General features: G+C 39.4%; 1 protein-coding gene across 9 annotated transcripts in view; it reads left to right on the top strand.

Annotated features, from left to right (window-relative positions):
- The window catches only part of AFF2 (ALF transcription elongation factor 2), a 350216-nt gene that overhangs the window by 275921 nt on the left and 50912 nt on the right, over nucleotides 1-23383 (top strand). For all 9 annotated transcript variants that reach the window (XM_085570466.1, XM_085570462.1, XM_085570465.1 and 6 more), the window contains exon 9: nucleotides 1566-1603. In XM_085570466.1, coding sequence (XP_085426592.1) covers nucleotides 1566-1603 — 38 coding nt within the window. The remainder of the gene's footprint in view (nucleotides 1-1565; nucleotides 1604-23383) is intronic.

Below are 23383 nucleotides of genomic sequence, written 5' to 3'. Positions count from 1 at the left end.
TATTTGTTAGATGGAAAATATAATCCAAATGAAACAAACACATTTTTCTTTGCAAGCTGGGAGCCAACCCAGAGGACTGCTGTTGCACCATCCAAACTCTCACAAGCTCTCATTTTTCTCCCAAATTTTACTCATTACTAGGGATTTTCATGGATTTAAATGCAGATATTACCTTTGCTATGATGAGAGGCAAAAGTGCCAAAACAGAAGTATTTCGAAAAATTAGCCCCATCGTAGAGCTCAAGGGATAATTCATTCTGGCAAAATTTGGAACCAGTTGTGCAGATCCCAGAGGTTTCAGAAGTTCATAATTTTACATAAAGGATTTAATTTGTCAAGGGCTTATATGAGCATTTTTCTGAACCACTAATATTCACACTTCCTGTGTAGGAACCATTTTATTTCCATCCCTAAGTATAGCAGAGGTTAAAGTTCCTCACCATAACCCTTCTCCTAAATGTCGGCAGGCTTTGTAAAAATACCTCTGGAGGTAATTAGGCACTAAAACTTTCCTTTCTATAATGGGTTTATGGATCAGTTGTCTTAATTCTGCCTTTCGCTACTCTCTGTGCTTGTAATCTCACCAACCATCTGACCACTTTCCACATTTAAATCTATTACAGCCTTGTTCTGCAAACACCAGGAGGAATTCTCTGAAATTATACAACACTAGCTTTTTCTGCCAGTGGTATTTCCAGCCCTCTTCCTTTAAAACGTTATTTACCTATTCCAGACAAAACAAGAGTGGGATGCAAGGTCGGTTCAGATTACATAATTATGCCAGAGGAGCATTAAAGGGAAAAGTCTCCTGTAACATCTCGGTGGCTTAAGCGGCGCGATAGACTGGCGCGGCGCTGCCATCGGCGCCCCCAGCTGTGTTGCTTAGCAACATTTTAATTCAAGAAGAATCGAAGGAGATGAAATCCCCGTGGAGAGGGAAACAGAAATAAGAGGGCCGTTGACAGATGATCTGAGTTGTTTCTTCTAATATACTGTGAAGATCACTGGCTCTTTTCATGAATGATAAATGGACTGTACACAGATCAATGGGTTCAGCAATAAACTGGAACCAGGCTCCATGTCTGAGGTGGTGCAGGCCGAGGGGCCCAAAGATTTACTCATTTAGATGATTTGGAGTGTGTTTTCTCAAAGGTTTCACAAGAGGAAATTGATCTGAACATTTGGTCATCTCTTGCCCTTTTCTGTTGCTGGTGAATAAAAACAGTTTTGGAAATGTAATCCGTTCTTCCCTCTATTTCTTCCTGTTGTTGTTCGTGCTCCTGATAGGGACAGATAGCTTGTGACAAAGGGGCCAGACCTCAGAGTGAGAAATGAAGTAACAGCCCTGAATGAGCGGTTGCTGAAGACTGGTGGCCATTAAAAATAAACAAACCCCACTGATATCACAAAGTAGGGCAGGAGCATTTCAGACTCAGCACTATCTCTCTGAATGGTCCCACAGCCTGGGATATTGCTGCTGAAGAGCTCCCATGAGCTGATGTTTGCTTGCTTTGGTGTGGCTCTTGCTTAATGATTTGTTTCTCCCACCCCTCTTGTGTTTACAGGCTGCCGAAAAGACAAAATTGAGAAACATTCCTGTAAAGTAAGTTATTTTTTTATATCCCTTCAAAAATGCGAGTTTAATGGCATCGTTGTATACAGTGACTAAAAAGACAGTAAGAGGGGTGATGAAGGAGATAATAGAATTCATGTTGTCCCTAATCATAGTAGTAAAAAGGTCAGTATCACTGAGGAAAGCTTTCGATTTCTTATGTGTCCCTAATGATTGCACTCCTCAAGTTTCATCCAGTTTCCATAAATTAATGTGTTGTCTATGAATAGCTGCCAAATAATCACAATCATACTCAATACATAGTGCTTCTAGCCTTGGGGAGGTTTGTACATGCTAAAAAGATTATGATTTTTAATTGCAATCCTCGAGAAGGTCTGATGGGGGAAATAACTAGGAATGTGCCAAATAATTTCTGGGCACATGGGAATCTTTTGCACCTATGTATCAAGGCTTTGCTATCCTGTTGATTAAGAGCTCTTTCTCCCTCTGTGCATGTGCCTCTCTTACACCATACACACATGCATGTTTCTGCTCTTTGCACAGGGCTTTGTGAAGGATGAGCAAGCTACCAGGGAGCAATTTCAAGGGCATTTTATGATAAGTTCTTAAATCTTCAGGCACTAGCAGCAACACTCTACCATATATCATTGAATTAAGAAAGTTGCTGTATAGATGTCCTGGCTCTTTGAGAAAAGGCATTTTCAGTTAAAGCTAACAACATCAGTTATTCTGTTTAAATAATGAATATTCCAGTCCTAATGGGCTCTTATGTACCAATAAAAACACATATTTAAACTTCAGTATGTTATCATAGCAGTTTAACTATGTCCCAGTAACTGAATAGTCCTGTTACTGACATAGTTCTTATTTTTTTAGTAGTTTGCTGATAATGCTGACTTTGAGACTGGAGAGGGTTTGTGTTTGTAAGAACATGCACTGACAGGACTCCCCAGTCACTGTGTTCTAGCACATAGCAGAAGAGTACAGTTCTATTTGTCACTTGGATTCCATCATGTGTAGTCATTTACACCTTATAAAGTGAACACAGAATGTGTATGAACACTCCTTGGAGTGATTAGGCGATATGTCGGATGACCATAAATCACTCTCTCTCTATGTTTCATTCAGTCTGATAAAAATTAGAAATAGGATCCAGCAAGGACCTGATAGCATGTGAAACTTGTAATAAGACAAGGGACCTTTCTTGCCTATAGGGCTAGTTCAAATTCAGTGCAAGCTGAATTAAAGTCATTGCTAGCTGGGGTTGTTTAATAGAGAGTGAAATGAGCTAAGTTTTCACTTCACATTATACAGGGTCCAGGAGTTGGAAGGTGATGAAATTCCTGTGGACCAGCTCCAAAATAATAATTTATCATTCAGTTCATACACTTTATTATATTTTTGAGTCAAATTCTCAAGAACAACTCAACTGAATTTTATCTTCCCACTTATAACAGAGGCATTAAGCACTGCAGTTATTAAACAGTATGTATGTGCCACTGATGCCAAATTAATCCACCAGAAAGATTTGGGAGGAATGGGTGATTTAGGTTAAGTTATATTTGATAGGACTTGATTAAGGGTAGCATTTTGAGATGGAAGGCCATATGGACAGACTCACTCTTTCCACTTACATGTGTGTATTCCACCCTGTCATGTTTCCCCCAACTGGTTGTTTAACTTCTCATTGACTATGTTCATGGTGGCAGCTTCAATTAGTACCTTAGGGAGATCCATTATACACATTAATTACACTATGCATAACAAAACAGCTGAAAAATCTGCCTAGTTTTGTTCAGTGACGTGTAACTATTTAAGGTACCTGTGTGCAGTTATGATTGTATGCTAAAGCTTTCCAGGCAAAAGAAAGAATATTGTCTTTAAAATAGCAGTAGTAACCATGGACTGCATTTATGTAAGTGTCAGAGCACACTTAGTACAGCTCAGGCTTGGCCAGATTTCAGTTGCTGCTTTTGTAGCTCTCAAATGTCAAGGAGAATTTAACTTGAATTTTAATGTTCTTCAGCTATGCAAAATAAAGTTAGTAGCTTCCATTGTCATAAGGGCTGAAAGCTGTACAGATTCCTTCTACCATATGTGACTTATCACATACATTTTTAAAAACACATTTTATTATTAAGACATATGTGATAGTACACTTCTGCAAATGTGAATTGCTTTTGGCTAAAAGCCATGCACTAATAAGTAGAGTTGAATCTAACTGCTTTTGACATCTGCTATAATATATTTTTTTACATATATAAATATATATATAAAATATTCGCAGTTGTCATTAGCATAAAAAATTTCCTTGTTTTTACCTTATGCTGACATACTTCTTGTGTTCCAAAACTAAAGCAAAAATCACTTCCTTTTGAAGACTGTAGGTTATATAAAGTCCTTGGACAGTGCCAATAGTGCCACCATTTAATGTATTAGTTTAGGAGCACGATGAAGATATCTATAGAAATGGTCTATTTACTTTTCATTGCTCAGTTCATTAACGTTGCTGGTGTAATATTTGGTAGGAATTTTACTGCTCTTTTATGTTCTCTGGAATCCCTACAGCATTAAATAAGGCGGAAATACAAGGAAAGGGGGAAAAACAAGGAAGTTTTCTTTTTGCAGTTCAGTAAGGCAGCCAAGCAGCTGGTTTTTCAATGTCCAGGGGTATGCTGGTGCTCAGACTATCTTGTGGGAACTTCCTGATGGCCCAAAAAGGTGCAGTGGCACTTGGCTGCTTCAGAAAGAAGGCTTGGCTTCAATTCCATCGTGTTTGTAGTACTGGAAGGCACAAGGCATCCTCAGAACTCATCTTTATGTATTGGTGGCATTATCTTACATAATATTACTATAAATAAGAACTCAGAAAATAGCTAAGAAATCTCTGTATCTACAGACCTGATTTTTTTTTTTTTTTACAAAAGCATAAATCCCTTTTCTGAGGGTCTATGACACCAAGGTGGGCCCATAACTGCTGAATCCATTACATTAACTGATTTATGCTCTCCTGGCCTTCCTATGTAAGGAGCACTTGCTTTCTTCCTTTGGTTTTGTCCATGTTTACACTGAGAGTCTGTAGTACAAAAGAAATTTCCTAGATGTAAAGTCCTACATGCTTATTTACTTGCTGGTCCTTATCAAGCTGTTCCTATTCCTGCATCCAAAAGAGGTAATATGACTTAAACAATTTCACTCTGTGGAGGGTTTCTGATTTCTAAAGATCTGTTACATAAGAGATGGTTTTGAATTAGGGCAGATCTAGAGGAATTAATCTTTTATATACCCTGTTATTTGATGCAAGAGGGGGAAAACAGTGGTATCATTAACAGTGATATCCTTAAAACTCCACAATAGCTTTGTTGTAAAACCCAGATTTCTTTCTGAATTTGTGTAGACAATGGGAGCTCAGATCAACATAAAATTTAGAGGAATCATGTTCATGTTGACTTGATCACATCATTTGTCCTGAGGTGGGCTGAGCTGCAGGATCCCCCCATATCCAGGGCAGTCCCCACTCTCAAGTACAAATGCACTTGGCTTGGCAGCCTCTACACTAACTTGGACTGGAGGCCAACCAGCCCAGTGCTTTATCTCTGCCAGCAGCAGAAGGTGGGGGACAAAGAACAGCAATTACAGAGACCTGCTCCATGAGGAATATCCTCCCACCTTCCTGCACACAGCATTTTGCACTTCAAGAAGGACACATCCTGTATTTAGGAGGCACGAATGGACTTACTTTCCAAGCAAAGTCTTTCATGAAGTCAGTTTATACCTCCTGTCACCACAACATTGTGTGACATTGAGCCCCACAGTGTGGGGAGAAACATTTTTTTTTTATTTAAGCCCTTTTCCTCATAGTTTCACTGGAATCCACTCAAGTAGTTATTCTTTCAGAAAAGAGAAAATGACTAGTCACTGTTTTTCAGTCCTGATATTACATCCCTCTGTTGTATAGACCAAGGAGTCTTCCTAGTCCAGATGCACTAATAATGTGGATTAGTCCACCAGTGAACTGTACAGACACAAGGCAAGTCTCTCTGCAATCAGAAAGGAAGTCTCTGTGTCTGCTGTGTTGGGCAGAGACAGTGTTAGGAAGATAAACAGGTTCTTTTCAGGTTTTCCATACAAAGAGATGAGTTATTTTTATGGCAATGCCCTTCTGACTGTGGACTGGGTATAATGCCACTCTAAACAAATGTCTCAGATGACAGTCATTTGTGAAAATGGCCAGGTGGATTCCTTGGGAAAATGTGGGCAGGTGAAAGAATGATTTGGCTAAAACTTGATGTCATCCAACACTATGAAATGCCAGGGTTTTGTAAGAAAGAAATTAGAATTTTTAAATGGAAAATGAAAGCTCTTAAGAGTGTAGTCATGTAGTCCATGAAATTCTGTAGAACTGTGAAAATATTGGAAGCAACTTCTTGCTTCAGGGAAGAAAACATTGCCTGCCTTGAGTGTCCTTTATACTCCCTTCTTTTATAGTCCCTTTTAAAATCTTCAGTAGAAAGTAATGGCATTTTCCCCAAACACCTGCATATGCTTAAATTTGCTGTAGTTTTAATGACTTCCAGATACATGTTTTGAGACTATAGCTTGTGTTAAAATCCCACTGCAAAATATATTTGTTTTCCATCAGCCACAAGTTTGTTAACCAGCAAGATTTCTGGTGTTTATTGTCTTTTCCTGCCATAAAATTCATCTTCTCCTCTGAACAGCATCTGACTTAACTTGGTATGGTTTTCTGTCCCAACCATCATTGGAAATGCAATCCATTAACATTTGATATCTTGACATTTCAATTGACCTCTCATTTGCAAAGCGCAGTGGTATTTTTCGTGGCCTTTTCATCCTTGATTATACATGGGATAGGAGTGCCTGTTTCTCCTGACTGCACTTTAAAAATATCTTTGTTTTACCAGCTGGAGTGGCACCTTGTTTTTGCCTCCCTGGCTAGACCTTATTCTGCATGGAAGGTCTGAGGTCTAAGCAAGTCATGCAGAGCCAAAGGATTTTCTTATTGACTCACTAAGCAGGAGGGCGAGCAGGTCAGGCTCCGAGGGTCAGTTAATGTATGCAGCAATAGCAGTAACCATAAACAGGTCTCCTGCTCCCACTGGCAAAAATGCAGGCCAGTGGGCTGACTCTGAAAGTTGTTTTGGTTTTGACCAGCCAGATCAGGCACTTGTACCCAACAGAAGTAGGGAAGAGGCAGCATGCTATTGGTACACATGCAGCTCTTCCACTGCAGGATATCTCGCAGCCTGTGTTTAAAAAGGGATGAAAAAAGTGTGTCATGATGAGGTTGAAAAAGCCTCCCATTCATGGATAGTTGTATGGGAGGATGGCCACATATAGGTATGTGAGAGAGGGTCAATTTAACTTCACTATAAGGAAAAAGTTTTTAACTAGAGGGTGGTGAAGTACTGGCACAGGTTGCCCATAGAGGTGGTGGGTCCCTCTTCCCTGGAAACATTTGAGGTCAGGTTGGACAGGGTTCTGAGCCACCTGATCTAGGTGAAGATACCCTTGTTTAGTGCAGGGGGTTGGGCCAACCTTTAGAAGATCCTTTCCAGCCCAAACTATTCCATCCTTCTGTGTATATATATATATATGTACATACATGGATACATAGGCACCTGTGGGCCATAGGTACCTATGGACATTTCTCTATATGTACAAGACATTTACTAAAAGACTTAAACCACTTTTAAAAAAACAAAAACCCCAAACCTGCTGTAACTCATTCTCGGTAAAACTCCCGAGCAATTTCCGCATGCCTCTTGTTTATCTCTGATTCTAAACCTTCCGTCCTGACATTTCTCTTCAGACTGTTTCTGGCAAACTACTAAATCAGACAGCACCAATTCAATTAGTTCTAAAAATCCATTATAACATAGTGCCTAAACTGCCTGCCCATATTCATTTCTCAAAGAAATGAATTTCTCCATTCATATTTATGTTTTAATACTTTAAGTCTAGCATGCAAAAGCATTCAAATCCTCAGCAGAAATCCAGGAAAAAGCCCGCTTACAGGCAATTAGAGACAATGTTCTTTAGACCTAGATCTTCCTAGTCTGTCCACTTAAGAATTCTCACAGGTGCAGTGATTGGTCAGTGGGATTGGTTTATTGCACAGCAATCAAGCTCCTCCAAAATTCCACAAAATGCCCCGGAGTGTGCCAGCTGGGCCCCGTGGTGCAGTCTGTACAGACCCAGCACGCTCACAGCGGGGTCGGCACCTCGGTGGCACCGAGGCACAGGCTGCTGCTCATCTCCAGCGAGCTTTGTCTAGGGGCTGCATTTCCTCAGCACAATGTGAACTCTAGAAATGCTGCAAAGGATTACTTTACTCTCACAAGTTAAAGGTTAGTGTTGGAAATGGATTACAGAACTCCTGCTTTTCAACTGTTTGCAAAGAAAAGCACATATTAAATCTTTTTTGATGATATTGCATTAATCCCTAAATACTGATTTTTATGTAAATTTTGACTCTTGCAAAGCTCTGACAATTCAGCTATCCCCATGTGGTTTTATCAGAGTTCAATTGCTCCTTTAGATCTTTTTTCCTTTTTCCAGTACCATTTGCTTTATTCCAAAGTCATCACAGCAGCTGGAAGATGTAGTACTTTAGACATAAAATAATAAGTCTATTTAATATTTTACCTTTATTTTCTGAATTTGTTCTCTGATACATCTTGTTAGATAAATTTTTATCAGTCCAAACGATAACCACAGTAGGGCTATTTTTATTTCTAGTGAAATGATGCATGATAACTACTGGCAGGGCCTACAGCAGTAAATCAGTCCTGTTCCAACCACAGAATGTATTAAAAGTCTGTAGCCTGTGGTAATAAGTTATAATTTAGTTGACTAGCAGTTTGTTTGGACTTAAAACTGTACAAATGAGTCACATTGGTAGGCTCTGAAATATAAAACAGGTAGTGTTTATTAAGGTTTTTAGCTACTACCACAACAGGTACCTGGAGAGAGCATGTTTTTCAAATGTGCAATGCACTTTTATAGCTAAATGCTTCTGATTTGATTGTGTAATTCATAGGAGATGGTTCAGTTACCACATGGCCCGTGTGATGCAGAGTTTGCTTACAAGAGAATGAGATGGACAGACCCTGAGAGCTCGATCAGCTTGTCTCTCACAAATCTGAGTGCACACCATCAGCACCAAGCAGCACAGGCTGTATCCAGCCACGAGAAACTCCTCAGCTGCCGGGCTGCTGTGGCCATCACAGAACTTCAGGCACCTGGAGAATCCTTCTATTTGGATCCTTGTATTTACAGAGACATCTATATGCCAGACAATCAAAGCTAATCACCTATTTCTGTAAAGTTTGTCAGGGGTCTTGCAGCTGATGGGGAAAAAAGTATTTTTGTTTTAACTGGGTCACTTTTGTTATTTTTCAAAACATTTCTGCACCTTCATTGTGATGCAGCATGTTAATTTAGGTCCATTTTTTAAAGTTGTGAAAAAATGAAAGTTAGAGCCAAACAAAACCTACTTTTCCTGTCTCTTTTTGATGGGGAAAAAAAAGTTAGTTAATGTCAATATTTATTTTTCCAGTTTTAGCATGTATCTGCTGTTGATCAAAGAAGCATCCATTTGTTCCTCCTCACTCATCCTGTGGTTTTGATAATTTTATATTTTATATTTGTCTTCCTGGACATTATTTTTAATTTTAAATTACTCTAGCATTTATTCAAACGATTATTCCAAGTGTTTGCTTTGGGTTTTGCATCAAATAACAGCTGGTTTTTAACTACCTGTCATCTTTTTTATATTTATATTTTAAAAATGTGTTTCCAGTATTGCAATCAATCAACAAGTTCTAGGAAAACTGAAGGAAAGTCCTGATCCTGATATAACTGGGTGAACCTTTGCTGCTGGTTTCAGTACAGCTGGCTGAATCCAGCACAGGAACTGGCATTCAGACCTCATACCCCTGAATTTCACTGTTAGACCATTTTTGTGTTGCTGGAAGGTAAATAAACGGAGCAAAACTGTTACTGTTAGAGTATGTATAAGTCTACATGGTTTTGTGAGATTCAGGCATGTTCTAGACACTCTAGAGATGAAGATCCCTGCCTTGGAGAGCTTGGTCAGAGGCAGTGGATAAAGCTACAATGCAGTGGGATTTCACTGAAACTGTGTCCTTGTAATCTGTATTTCCCCAGCTGTATCTTTGAAATCTGTAGGCCTGTGCCTGCTGTCCTTTGGACTGTAAAACTCCACAAATTTCACTGGCATTTCTCTTTGTTGGTGTGAAAGGGGACAGTGAAGTTCCCTTTTCTTTCTGGTTTGTGGCCTTGTATCTAGTAGGGTTCCTCTGGTTAGCGTGATAAAGAAAATAGGACTGAGTAAACGTGGTCCTCCTTGTTATCACCTTTTAAATGCCCAAAAAAACATGCTGCTATACAGTAAAAGGTCATTTATTTTGGCCATAAGTGAAATAAAAGGAAAACAGGTGTCTTTCAAGCATTTTTTAAAATACAACTACGAAAAATAATGATCCTGTTCTAAGTGAAAGTAGAAAAAAATTCAAGTCATTTATGATAAATGAATACAAAAGAAAAGCAAAGCTAGATAATGTTTCAGGAAATAACACTGCTACAAGGTTAATTTTGCCTAGTACAACATTTCCTAGTATTGAATTGCCTGATATACTCCCTCAGGGATTGCTCCTGCGCTTGCAATAATCGAGGCTGATTTTATTGGAAAATCACCTCTGGATGAAAGACATACTCTGGAGAGAACTTTGCATGGGTACAAATAGGTTTTTGGTGCCAGTGCCATGTTGCCCAGGCCAGCACAGTTATAGTTCCCAATCTGTCTGTGCATTCAAGCAGCAAATTCATTAGCAACCCTTCTGGCAGGATAGAAAAATAGACATATTAGGGAAATTTACTTTGAATTGTTTTCAGGATTTGTTGGATAACAGTTCGGTAATCAAATTGCGCCTCCTAACAAGAGTATTAAACATTTTTATCAGTAGTGGCAGGAAAGCTGCAGATATTCCTTTAAGTGCAGAGCGCTTTGCTGTAACACTATGTGACTAGCAGAGATCATGGATGAGGGAAGAGATTAGCATAGCTGGGGCTGATTTCTGCGATTCCTGTGCTGTTTCTGCGTGGAGCCCTCTCCCTGCGCTCTGATGGGAGCAGCAGTGCCCAGCCCTGTCGCCGTGCAAGGCCGTGTCGTGCCAGCGCCGCGCTCTCCGGCCACGGCACCCAGGTTCAGATCCCTGCAGCGGCTCCCAGGCCTCGCCGAGGAAAGGAGCAGATTGTGAACACGTTGGCCTGGCCTGCGGCCGGGAGCGGGACACGCGGCGCGCGCCCACCAGGGCCTGCCGCTGACCTTGGAGAGACTTTGAGCGTGGGGAGGCTGCAGGAGAGCTGGGAAAAGGCTGATTCAGAGAGACAGATTAGTGAGGAAGAAAAATCAAGGAGATTGGCACAAGGACGGTGGAAAAAAAAATCTTTCTAAAGAAAGAAGGGGATTTTTTTTGCGCTCAAGGCCAACGGTGAATCCTTATAATCAGGCTCATCTGGCCGCACACCAACAACAGCAAGAGAAAAAAATACTGGGTGCAGCTTGTACACTGTGCAAAAACTAGTGTTCTGCTGGGAAAATACAGAGCATGTGCTAGAATTCATTAAAGAATAAATTACATTAAGCTCAGGGAAGCGACAGGGTTGAAAATTAGGATTGTAAAAATAATCTGTATCCACTGTACCCTAATTCTTGTTGTTTTCATGATTGTTTCTCTGTGAAGAGGAGAGCCACTCTCAGTATCAATCACAGTAAGCTATTTAGACACAGAAATAAGTGGCATATGGCTTAGCACTTTTGGGTCTAGCAATCAAGTAGCAACCTCCTGCAATACAACTGTAGTTTGGTTCCCAATGGGCTTCACTTTGATGATTAGATATATTGAGTTCCTTGTGTCATTCAAAGACAGCAGAATTTCATACAAGTTGGTGTTGGCTTCCTCTCACTTCATTTCAATTTTCAATAACCAGTGTCATCACATGTAACAGTTTCTTCGTAATGGAACTTCATGTCGAATCGGATTTGTCCTTCAAGTGAAAGAGGGCTGTAAAAAGTCTTCTGAAATACTGATGTCTGGAAAAATTCCTACCACAGTGAAAATGGGAAGGGATTTTTTATTTATTTCCCCTAAAGTTGCTTCAGTGCCCAATCCACAGATCATTCAGGAAAACTGAAAATAAGGCTTTAGTACTGCATTTGGGGATGGTCTTGTAGTGCTTCACAGGATTTTCCCAGGTGCTTGCTGAAGTCATTGTTATGGTATGTAAACAGAAAATATTTGGTCAGTGATATTTGAAATCAAAACTATGATATTTAAAGACAAGTTCTGTGTAAGTGGAGTTAGATTAGAGGGGAATATGAACATCAAATATGAATTGATCCCTCTGTATTTCAGTATGGCATCTGTTAAATATGGACATGCTTCAGTAACACAGAACTGGTATTTTTCTGGTCCTTACCTTCTGTCTATCAGCTCTGGGCCATCCCTGGCAGTGGAGAGATGTCCTTGCAGGCAGAGGGAGGGAGCCAAGGGCTTTGCCTGCTGGAGGATGAAGGCATGGACCCTGTTGGAGGTCAGGATATGGGGAAGGGTGGGAAGAAAAAGAGTAAAAAGCCCAGAACATGGATAGTAGTGAGCATAAACTTTCTAGAAAGGTATTCACCTTTTCTGCGAGGGATATTTCTGAAGAAATCTGGTGTCTTGGAGAATGTTCTGCCCATTCCAGAGCTTGAAGCTATATCCTTCCTAATGGGCCAATCCTTTTCTCTCTTTGTAGCCCTTTCTTTTTAAATTTACAAATGGAGGAATTCTTTAAAGGTCCACCAGTGCCACACACAACCTGTGCATAGAGATTCACCTGGCAGCTTTCCATATAGAGTGTCCCACGCACATGGATTGTGTCAAAGAATGTAACAACACAAGCAGTGTCTTTAAAAAGAAAATTCTGGGTCACACGTTCACCACAAAGCACTTCCTGTAATTCACAATTACTCTTAATATGCTGTAAGAAGAGCAACTGCAGACAAATACCTCAGAGCTTTATAATCCTGACATGTACCAAGCAGCAAAGATGATATGGCTGCCTGTGTCATATACCCAAGACTGCCCATCCCAGAGTTTTATTTCTTGGCAGTTTCCTACAATTTTGTGAAATATTTTTTTAATGTGACAAAGTCACTTCAATTACACAGTCATTATAAGTTTTGCCAAGGTTGACTATGGATCGTTTTGTGTTCATTAGAGCACAAAATTAGAATTTTCATTGCAACAACTGTAAACAGTATTGGCTCAAAAAGAGTGCAGCTTTCTTCCCTCCATAAAATCTTGGGTAAGCTATAACTGAGGACTTCCATTTTTTCTGACAGACTTTTTTTTTTTTTTTTTTTAACTGCCTTCTGGGTTGTTGGATTTTTTTCTTCTTCTTCCTGGTTCTTGATGCATTTGTTTAACTGAATAACCAGTTCCCTTCATAATGATGACATTGCCACTGTGTGCATGAACAAGCAGGTGCAGTCAGTGTTTCTAAAGCTGTGAATCTATTATTTCTTCAACTTCTTGAATGTTACAGCTTGGTGCTTGTCACTTTAGACTCAGTCAGGGCTGTAAAAGCCATAAATAGGAAATAGCCATTTCAGAAATACTTCATCATCTCCTTAAGTCCCACTAAGCCCCATTAAGTTTTCACTTAACTAATATCGGAGTTTATGACTTAAGTAATAATTAAAGTTTCTATTTCATATACTCCTTAATTTATGGATATATTTTATTGACTTTGCTCATCATGCTGATGATAAAGAAATCACATCAAAAAAGATCATTTTAATATATGCAAAAACTAAGCTAATAGCAAGTAAATCTAGCACAGAGTGTTGCAAGCAATGGAATAAGAACCCAAAAGGTTTCTAGAAAAGTCCAGGCTTTTGAAAGCTAATTAGAAAGTATAAGACTGCATCATTTTTGCATCTGTCTTTAGAAAAATAAAAAAGAGAAGCATCTTGGAGAGAAGGAGATTACTTTCTTCTCCCTTAATTATTTTAGTAATTTCTTTTAGGTTAATTTAACCTTCATATTGCTAATTTAGCATATTAGAAACAATAGTATGATAAGTAGTGGAATACTGCTTAGTAGAAAATAAAGCCAAAATGCTTCCTCTGCTCGTTTTGGGGGTGAAGGTGAACCTATGCTGCTCTACCTTCCTTTTCTGTCTCTTGGGATTAGGGAGCTTGTGTGGCTCTTCACTTGTGCTTCACTTGGAGGAATTTCCAGGCTTTGTTTTTAAACTAATATGTATTTACAAGGAAGGAGAGATGACAGAGACTATTACAAAAGTAGCAAAGAGCTTCAGCAGACATCTCTGTCAGAGCTTGCACAGCAGCAATGCTCTGCCTTGATCCTACAAATCCGTGGAGTGCATGCTTCTCTTGGCATGTGGCAAGCACATGTCTTGCCAATGGGATGCCCAGTCCTTAGCAATTTATTTATTTTTAGCTGTAATATGTCATGATAATGTCATTCAGGATAAGATATGTCAGCAAATGCACCAACAGGCTTTATCAACTTATACCTCTTAGCAAAACCTGGAGCTACAGTGAGTGGGGACAGCCAACATAGAGCAAAGGCATATCTCTTCCTCTTGAAGAGATGTATTTAACAAGGTTATATACTATTTGCATTCCACATTTGCAATTATCACCCCATGAACACACAATGAAATCATCCAAGTGACAGATAATGTGTTAGATATATGTAGTTAGACTTTTTCTAGATTAAACAAGCTGTTAGATATAAGGAGGCACAGCTACAGTAATATATTTTAAAGGAATCAGTGTAGTCTGAATAATGTGGGAGCTCATTGAAATACCATTCTCTTGTGTGAAGGATGTGTGTTTGTGAATGCATGTGTGTGTGCAGGCAGGAATGCAAATTGCTAAGTGGAAAGATTAGCAAATTGTGGATTGTGGAAGTCTGACTGTATGTAGTAGAAAATTTTCCTTCAAAGCACATATAAAGGTTTGATTCTGCAACTTTATTCTCTACCCTATAATTTTACACTAGCTGGCATAAATTAGCAAGCTAAGAGTCTAAATATATTTGTCTAACATGCCTCTCAAAAGAAATAAGATAAATGCACATGATGAAGCAGGAGTAGTTGTGTGTGTGTAAAATATCTATGCTTTCTTGCACATAGGTTGCATTTAAGTCAGGGAAAGAAAAGAAAAATCCTTCAACTGCATTTTATCTCTGTTGATTGTAGTCTGGAGTTCTCTGAATATATTTCTTTTTAACTTCAGTGTTTAGAAACTGGCAATGCCAAACACTTCTTCTCTAGCAAATGTGATAATTTTTGAATCCAGACAGAGGCTTACTTGCATTAATGTGCTCAGTGGTCTGGTGGAAATCAGTAATATGATGAGGTACAGGGAAGGGGGAAGGCGGGCCTTCCACATTTATTTATACTGGATAAATGGTGCCCATTAATCTATCAGGAAAATATGGAATTAGCAGGGAAGAAACCACAGTTGCAAATTTGGCAGTTGCTAGCATGCACAGATGGTCTTTCAGTGTTTTAAGATTTTCCAGTCTTTTGATATTGATACCAATATTGAAAAGTAGCCCGTGTGTTGCTAATGTTTATCTGGAATAGCCATAGAAAATTAACATTGTATATTTTGGATTTTTCCGTTTCCTTTTGGTGTATTTGCATAAAGATTTTTAATCTGAAAGGTAAAGCTTTTATGCTCTGTCTTTGGTTATTTTAAGAAGCATAGCTGGAGTTTGATTTCCTAAAATAAGGACAGTCAGCATATCCAAACAAAGGCGCTGGGACAAAAGAGACTCCTACATGTGAATTTGGTTGAACAAATTTTACAGGTTGGTAGTCCAAACTGCCTTCCTACTGTTGCAGGCAGTCCTTCTTTGTAAAGTGGTGTTCTCAAAGCCAGGATGTCAAGTCCCTCCTTGATAGAGTGTTATTTATTCTTATTCTGCTGACAAGCCCTGATTTTCAGTCACTATATCTCCTCTGGAGCTGGGAATCTGACCCTGGCAATGTCTCCATTCAGTGTTTAAGGGCATGAAGTCAAGAGGGAAGGATAATGTCATCTGCTTAATTTGCTTTGGGAGTGTTTGGTTGAATCTTTAAAGACCATGTTGAAATATTTCACAGAGGAAATCACAGAATAATTCTTGCCAGCTCTACTTTTAGTTTATTCTCAGCTGACCCAGGGGATATAGTACCTTAATTCCTGTTCTGAAATGTGTCTTCAGCAGTCCTGTAGTGCACAATTGCACGTGCACAGGAGAAAGATATCTTTGACTAAACATAGCCCAAGGTTCTTTGTATGAAAAATCAGTAAAAAATGTTGGGAGAAAAAATAAATAAAGAAAACTAAGAAAAAAAAATACCTAAGTGCAGTATGAATTTTAATCTGGTGAAAAAACGTATGAGATTACAAGGAAGGGGAAATATTTGTATGTGTTACAGAAATACTGTGTGCTGGTGTTTCCAGTGTATCTAGTTGTATGGGTCTGGTTTGTATGGATCTCTGTGGAGGATGCAGACAAGCAGATGGACAGTCAGAAAGGTAGACGTGAGTATTATATACAGGTGAGAGAGACACATGGAACATTAGGGCATATAGGTGTGGGGTTTTTTTCTTTTTTTTTTCTTTTTGTTTTGCAATGAACAAGGCAAATGAGAGAAACATGAAGAATTAAATTAGCTGCTAACAAGAAAAATTTCTAATTATGATTCAGCAGAAATCTTCCTCAGCATCTGTGAGGATTCCACAGAACAGACCTGAAAGCATCTTCTTGCTCTAGACAGTAGCTCCCATCTCTGCAGATTTCATGTACCACCCAAAACCAGAACCAGCTTCTTTTTTTTCAAGCAGGGAAGCAAAATTTAGTTTTATTTCCCAGATAAAGATGTTCCTTAGCTTAAGCTATACCTGTGCTATTGGTTAGAAGAATTATACCACAGAGTTTGGAAGCTACACTTTCTATTTATTCATCCCAGGAAGGTGGTTGCCTTTTCTGGAACCACCTGATACTGTTGATGGATGTGTAGTGTGTAATCCATTATAATCATCTGATCTTTCTGTAGAAAGCTACCTCACTGGTTATTCCTTACTTTGCTTACTTTGCATTTTTGCTGTTGAATTTTTGTGATAAACTTTAGTACCTTGTGCTTGTCCACAGAGAATTTTATATAGTTTCTTTAGATCTTACCCCACTTCATCAGGATCTTTTCATATTCTGACCCAGCCTCCAAAATACTTGTGCACCTTCTCACATGGGTATTGTTTGCTAATTTAGCAAGCTGTTCTCCCATCCAAACCGGTCGTGGTATTTTAAAATGTTCATGTTTATTGTTTAGTTACTGTGGCAGTAGCTAGGCTGTAGCCTTGGCAGATGTTTCTTGCCAGATCTATAATAGCAAAGAGATAAAATGCTGATGATGATTTGGGTGATTTATGTGGTCTATAATGGACAGTTTACCAGAATGGATCAACTCTTTAAGCTCTTGAAATGGCTGCAAATCTTACAGGACTTCTTATGGAAGTATGAAGATCCTGGAGGGTATGAGCTTTTCAGCTTTTTTTGCACACATGTGAAACTTTCATTTAGCAAGCCACAAAAATGTACAAATGACTCCCTGCAATACATTTCGAAGTCCCTCACCAGCAATTAAGGCTCTGCAGCTCTGACTGTTTTCTAACCTACCGCATAAGAATTTCATTAAAAACTGCCCACTGTCAATGTTCTTGCAGCACTTGGCAATTCTTTAGTTTTATGTGTACCTTTTTGTCATGAAAATTGTATTGAGAAAAATCCCAGATTTCTAGTCTACGTGACATTTAAGAGATTAGTGCAGATCCTACACCACTGAGGGACAGAGATGCAAAAACAAAGCAAAAAACTAAATAGTGGTGACTGGAAGCAGAGAGGAAGAAGTCAGACATTAGGACAGATTTAGAAATGAGCATACAAGATTGTTGTGTAAGCAAAAGCTGACCATGATCAGCTCTAACTAGTGTTATCTTCACTTATTCCAGATATTGCTAGAGGAATTTCTTCATTTGTTTAATATCAACAAGCAATTCATCTAGACTTCACTCAGCAGTCATATGTAATCATATCATCACTCAGGCACATACTACAAAATATATCCACACATTTCAATAATGAAGCCATGCATATAATATATATAGTGATTTGTTACATACCTATACTCCAGTATTCATTTTCCAGCTTCTCTTTTTAAACCATTTAATTCTCTTTTTTTAGCATATAATTGTGCTACAGTCAAATTATCTCTGATTACTGCTCAAAGTATCTTGGCTACAGGGTAAAGGATTCTCCACTGTCTCTGTCCTGCACGTCACTGCTGTGAATTTCTCAGTTCTTCTCCCTAATTTACCACTTACAGGTCTATAGAGACCTAAATACTGCCTCCACATCAGAAGCTGTCTCAGACCCTCATTCTTCTTCTTTGCACAATCCTGCAGGGAGGCGTTCACTTGCATTTGAAGAAAACTGGAACAGACTTGGGTATATGTATATATTGATGTTTGTATTTATAACATTGATTTTCCTTCATCTTCTAAACAAAATGTCCTGGAACTCTTGTTGGGACACTCCCCTTCTCATTTGGGTGTTCCTCACTACATTTGTGAATACCTGATTGTTTTATTTTCCTGTGATTGGGTTACCTGGGTCCATGTCTTAAATTCATAACATTTGCCAAAGTAAAGGTAGAGCCATGGGCTTATGGTTTGGCCCAATTAAAAACTGTCCTTTTGTGCATAAAGGTTTTTCTGACTCATTGTTATGCTATAACTTCATCAAACATTGTTTTTTCTTGGCCTGTAACCATTTTACAATGATCTGTCTTTTAAGGAAAAGCACATATCTCCAACACCAAAGCCCAAAGAATTTAGTTTTCTTGTCAGTTTTTAGTGTCCCCAGGAGTAAATCTATCCTCTGCCATCCTTGCAAGTGGGAACTCTGGGAACAATCTCACATGCATTTTTCCATTTAGGTTCCCATGTGCTTTTGTGTATTTGCTCTGACCTTATGTTTGGAAGATTTACAAGTTACTGGCAGTCATCTTCTCCATACATTTTCTGTGACCATAATTCAGTGGAATGGAAACATTCCAGGACAATTAGAAACACAGTCCATATAGCAACCTGCCTTTAGAAATTCGGGGTAAAACACTAACCTTCTATAAAGAGGCAAACCCCATCAAGAAAATAGGGTTATTGAAAGTCCTGAATCTCCTCTTCATAAGCTTTACATTTTGTTCATATACTAGACTGCATCTTAAATATAAACCTATCATCAGGTTTAGCAAATCAATACCATAAGAGTGTGAAATGGTCCCCAGAAATCTCCAGAATGCCATTTCACAGTAAAAGCAATTGAAAAAGAAGCTGCAGTGGAATATCTTATGAGATAGCCATTTAGATCACAAAAGGATCATAAAAGTCAGAAGCAGTTTGTTTGAAGCAAGGTTCATAATATAACCATACAGAGCTTGCTGGGAAGAAAGAGGAAAATTGCAAACCAATTTGTGGTTACAGCTTTTTCTGTCAATTCTACAGGGATTTAAAACTTGTAAAAGGTGGAACTTCTGCCATCTTACATTGCTCAACGAGAAAGAGATAGCTATAATCATAGTAGCTAAACAAACAGCAATTATTGAAAGGCAATATAGTCTTCATTAACTTCAAAGCAATTAGCACTTCTTTAGTTCATTTACTACTGAGCAAGGTGGTATCACACAGTGGCATTTGTCAGTAATAATCTGAGCATCTTTTGAGTCTTGCCTTCCTGTAGTCTCATAATATTCCTTCAGCAAAGTTTTCGTACTTTATGCATAATAAGGACATTAATGAAAACATTAAAAGGATTTTTTCTGTAAGTAAATGCCACCTGAGCATGCCACCCTGTTTCAAACATGGTTGTATCACAAAACTAAATCTTTCTTAAAAGATGATTGTGTTTTAGTGCAGGAGAATAGAAGCAGAGCATTCTGGAAGAAGTCATATGTCACAAAACAAAAAACCACAGTTAATTAGTCAATTAATTTTGTCACACCCATTCAATTTTACAAGTGTCTTGTACACACCCTTTGAATTTGTGTGTAATCTTTATCCTTTGGTAAGAGCTTGCCTGGACATCTAGAATGGTTCAGGTCAGATTTACACAAATCCCCATGCAGAGGTTGAAAACTTAATTACATTGCAGTTGCAAGTACTTTCATATTTTTCTAAAAAGTCTTCGTGGTTGATTAGAAGCTAATATGGAGCCAGTCTACCTGCCTCTTTTCCTCTTTTTTTAAAAAAACGCAAAAACCTAGACAGTAAAAACAGTTTCTGTTTGTTCTTCTGCTAACATTTCTCTTTAAAGAGTGGCACTGCTTTAATAAATATATAGGAAATGAAATTTTAGCTATGTTGCACTCAATCAGATTACTTTGTACAAATGAAAAGTAATGGTGCCTCCTTCCATACCATTAGAAGGATGGATATTGCAGGATTCTTTTCAGCTGGCCATGCACGGGCCATTAGAGGCCCGTACCTTTGTGCAGGAGAGCTCGGTGCTGAGCTGCGGGCGCTGCAGGGGCAGGGGTAAGGTGGAGGCTTTGCTGTTTCCCTCACTGCTGCCAGCTCGGGGAGCTCAGGGCTGACTGAGCACGGGGCTGTGAGCCCAGTGTGCCTCGTGGCCAGGGATGCTCCCCGCAGCGCTGCCTGTGCAGCGGGACACAGCTCAGGCTCCGGCACCTCTCCAGGTCCTGGAGGATTATTATTATTATTCAGCTATGCAGGATCAGGTTCTGACTGCAGTGTTTTAAGTCATATCAGCCCTAAAGTGTTGCCATCTCAACAGTGGAATAAAACCACGGTAGCTGCTCTTTTTTACTTCCCTTCTGGATGGCCACCACGGCGAGGACACCCGGCCCAGCAGCTCCGGGAGCCTGTGTGGCTGCCCGGCGCTGGCAGCAGTGCAGATGTGCTCCTGCTGCCTGCCCCTGGGTGGCATTGCCAGGGTCTCTTCTCCGTGCAGATTCCCAGCTGGTGCCATGCTGGGCTCTGCAGCCCCGGGCACGAGGCACTACAGGCCTCCAGCAGCTCCGCAGCGGGACAGGCGCTGCCCCGGGTCGGGATAGCACTGGGCTGTGCCTTGGATTTCCTTAGCTGCTGCTGTTCACTCCTCAGCAGCTCAAGAACACTAAAAGACTGCTTGAAGTGATTAGCCATTATTTATCTACATTTATGAACAATACATTTCATGTCATCATTTACTGCACATATTGGGAAAGTTATTGGGCTCTTTGTGTGACTTCTGTTCCAGGAAGTGAGTGTGGCATATTTTTTTTTTTCTTATGTAACTCTCCATTTATCTCCCAGAGCCTGCTTTCTGCATCACCACTTTTTTATTTCAGTTTTACACATATTTTTGTGTGTCAAGCAATGAGAAAAAAAAATGACATTAAAACATCTGTTCTAATCCATTTATCACAGAGGAACAATTACAAATAGCACTTTACCAATTAATTAGTGACCTTATTCATCGTATACACTCAAATCATGCTAAGGCAGCTTCTTTTCCCTTACATGATTTGCACCATTTTTATCATCTTATATGACTGATGCTACTGAAATAAATTTCTCAACATGGCTCAGAAAGACAAAGGCAAATTATCTCTTTCCCCAAGTGAATGTTAATGAGTTGTAGGCTGGTGTGCATCATTGCTACCACTTCTAGCAGTGTCCCTTGTTGCAGGTTGGAAAAAAAAAAGAAAAGTTAATTGCTGGATGCCACTAGAAAGTCCTTTGCCCTGGTTTGTGTGGAGCCAGAGCACTTGGTCTGTTTGCCAGATCTGGGAGATCAGTGCAGTCTGCAGCTGGGCTGACCAGCATGTGAGGGAAGTTCACAGTGTTTAACAGCAGCAGCAGCAGCAAATTCTCCTGACTACTTCAAGTTGTCCACAGGCTGGATGCAAAGGACCACAGCTGCTACTGAGAGTTGCTCTGTCATTACACAACTAATGCATTTACTTCATTAGGTCGGCATCTTTTTAAACCAGTTAAGGGTTTGCCTCATGAATCGAAACCTTTTCTGGTGTATCTCATCCATTTCTTTGGAGTTACCCCAGCAAAAAAAAATTGTTCCAAAACATTGCGAAAGTAGAGAAAGATGACAAGATGATAAGAGGGTCTAACAGCTGAAGCTATGAGGTACAAGACATAGAGAGAAGACAGACAGTTTGTGTCTTTGGGGTAAGCAAGCTAATTCTCCAATGGAAGGTTTTGAGTTTTTAATCCTACTTATGTAATGTAAATAAAAGTTTGCCTGCCATAGCTAAGCTTATAGCATTAGACTTTCTGAGTGGGGCCAGGAGTCACAGGAGTCAAGCTGGTGTAATCCAAAACAATTTTTAAGTTTAGTGAAGGAAATATGTATTACATTTTTTTAAAATGTTTCTTTCTAACTCAGTGTTAGGAATTCCTGTCAAAATAAACTTTTTAGTGCTAACATTGACTTCAAGAGCCAGTATTGCCAATGAGGAGTGGGCCTAAGGATCTGTGTCAGTGACATGAATCTGTTGCTCATATTTTGAGGTAAAATTCATCCACTTTACAGAAGGATTTGTAGACATCTTCTTGTAAAGCAGTGAATACTTCCAGTATAGCTGAACTGAAAGAAGGAGCAAGGGTATGATGCTTCCCATGAAGTTGTGGAAGTTTGGTGGTTTTGCATTACTTTTTTCTACTTCAGAGCAGCAACACTTTGTGGGTATGGTTTGGGATCAGCTCCAGCTCTCAGTCAAGTTAATGTGAGCTGGATCAGCTCCTCCACAACAAGCAGTTGTAGTTCAGTTCTGTGTGGAAACAAGCAAATGTGATGGAACACATCCCAGGCAGCTACGGTGGGACCTTCACACTTCTCATTTTGCAAAAGGCAAGTTTTACTGAGCATTTAAAAAAAGTCTTTAAAAGTGAAGTGAGTGTAACTGATACAGAAGTGTCTGCCTGGGTTGTGAATAGCCTGAAAACATTTTTCTCCGAGCAGCAAAAAATTCTGGGCAGTGCAGTGCAGGCTGATAGAGATGGTGGCAGGGATGTTTCAGGGATCAATATTTGTTACCCAAATGACCAGCATGGCCAGAAAGGAGGGAGCATCTCTCCAGGAGATTGTGCGGGCATTTTTAGGGTGAGTTGTACCTCACCCTAAAAATACCTATCTGTGGCAAGGTATCAGTATGCAGATACATGAGTGAGAGAAGCTGCACATGAACATGTGCAGGCATTTAACAAGATACACATTATCCTGGATGTCCCTGATTGCATTTTACTGCAGCAGCATTCTGTGTTTACAAAGTAGGAGAAACTAGAAAAGTCTAGTCCAGTGACCTAAAAACAAGACTTGAAATAGAAATCCTAATTTTCCATGCTTGCCATTTTTCCCAATAATCTCTGTAGTATTGGTCAGACAATTCAGAACTTGCCGGCCTGTGTGCCAAGATGTAGACATCCTAAAAATCGTTACAGAAACAAGAAACACTAGAAGATTCATTCAGGATTTGGTGAATTTTTGTGGGAGATACAGAGGAATTTGGAATAAGGCATTTTGTTGAAGACTTCATATATGAATAAATGTGTTCTCATATATGTGAAATATATACATCCTCCATGACATACCAGTGTGTACCAGAAAAATACTTGAATAG

This window comes from Lonchura striata, chromosome 4A (assembly GCF_050655825.1).
Source record: "Lonchura striata isolate lonStrDom1 chromosome 4A, ASM5065582v1, whole genome shotgun sequence".
Taxonomy (NCBI): Eukaryota; Metazoa; Chordata; class Aves; order Passeriformes; family Estrildidae; genus Lonchura; species Lonchura striata.
This window is presented reverse-complemented; position numbering and strand designations above follow the sequence as displayed.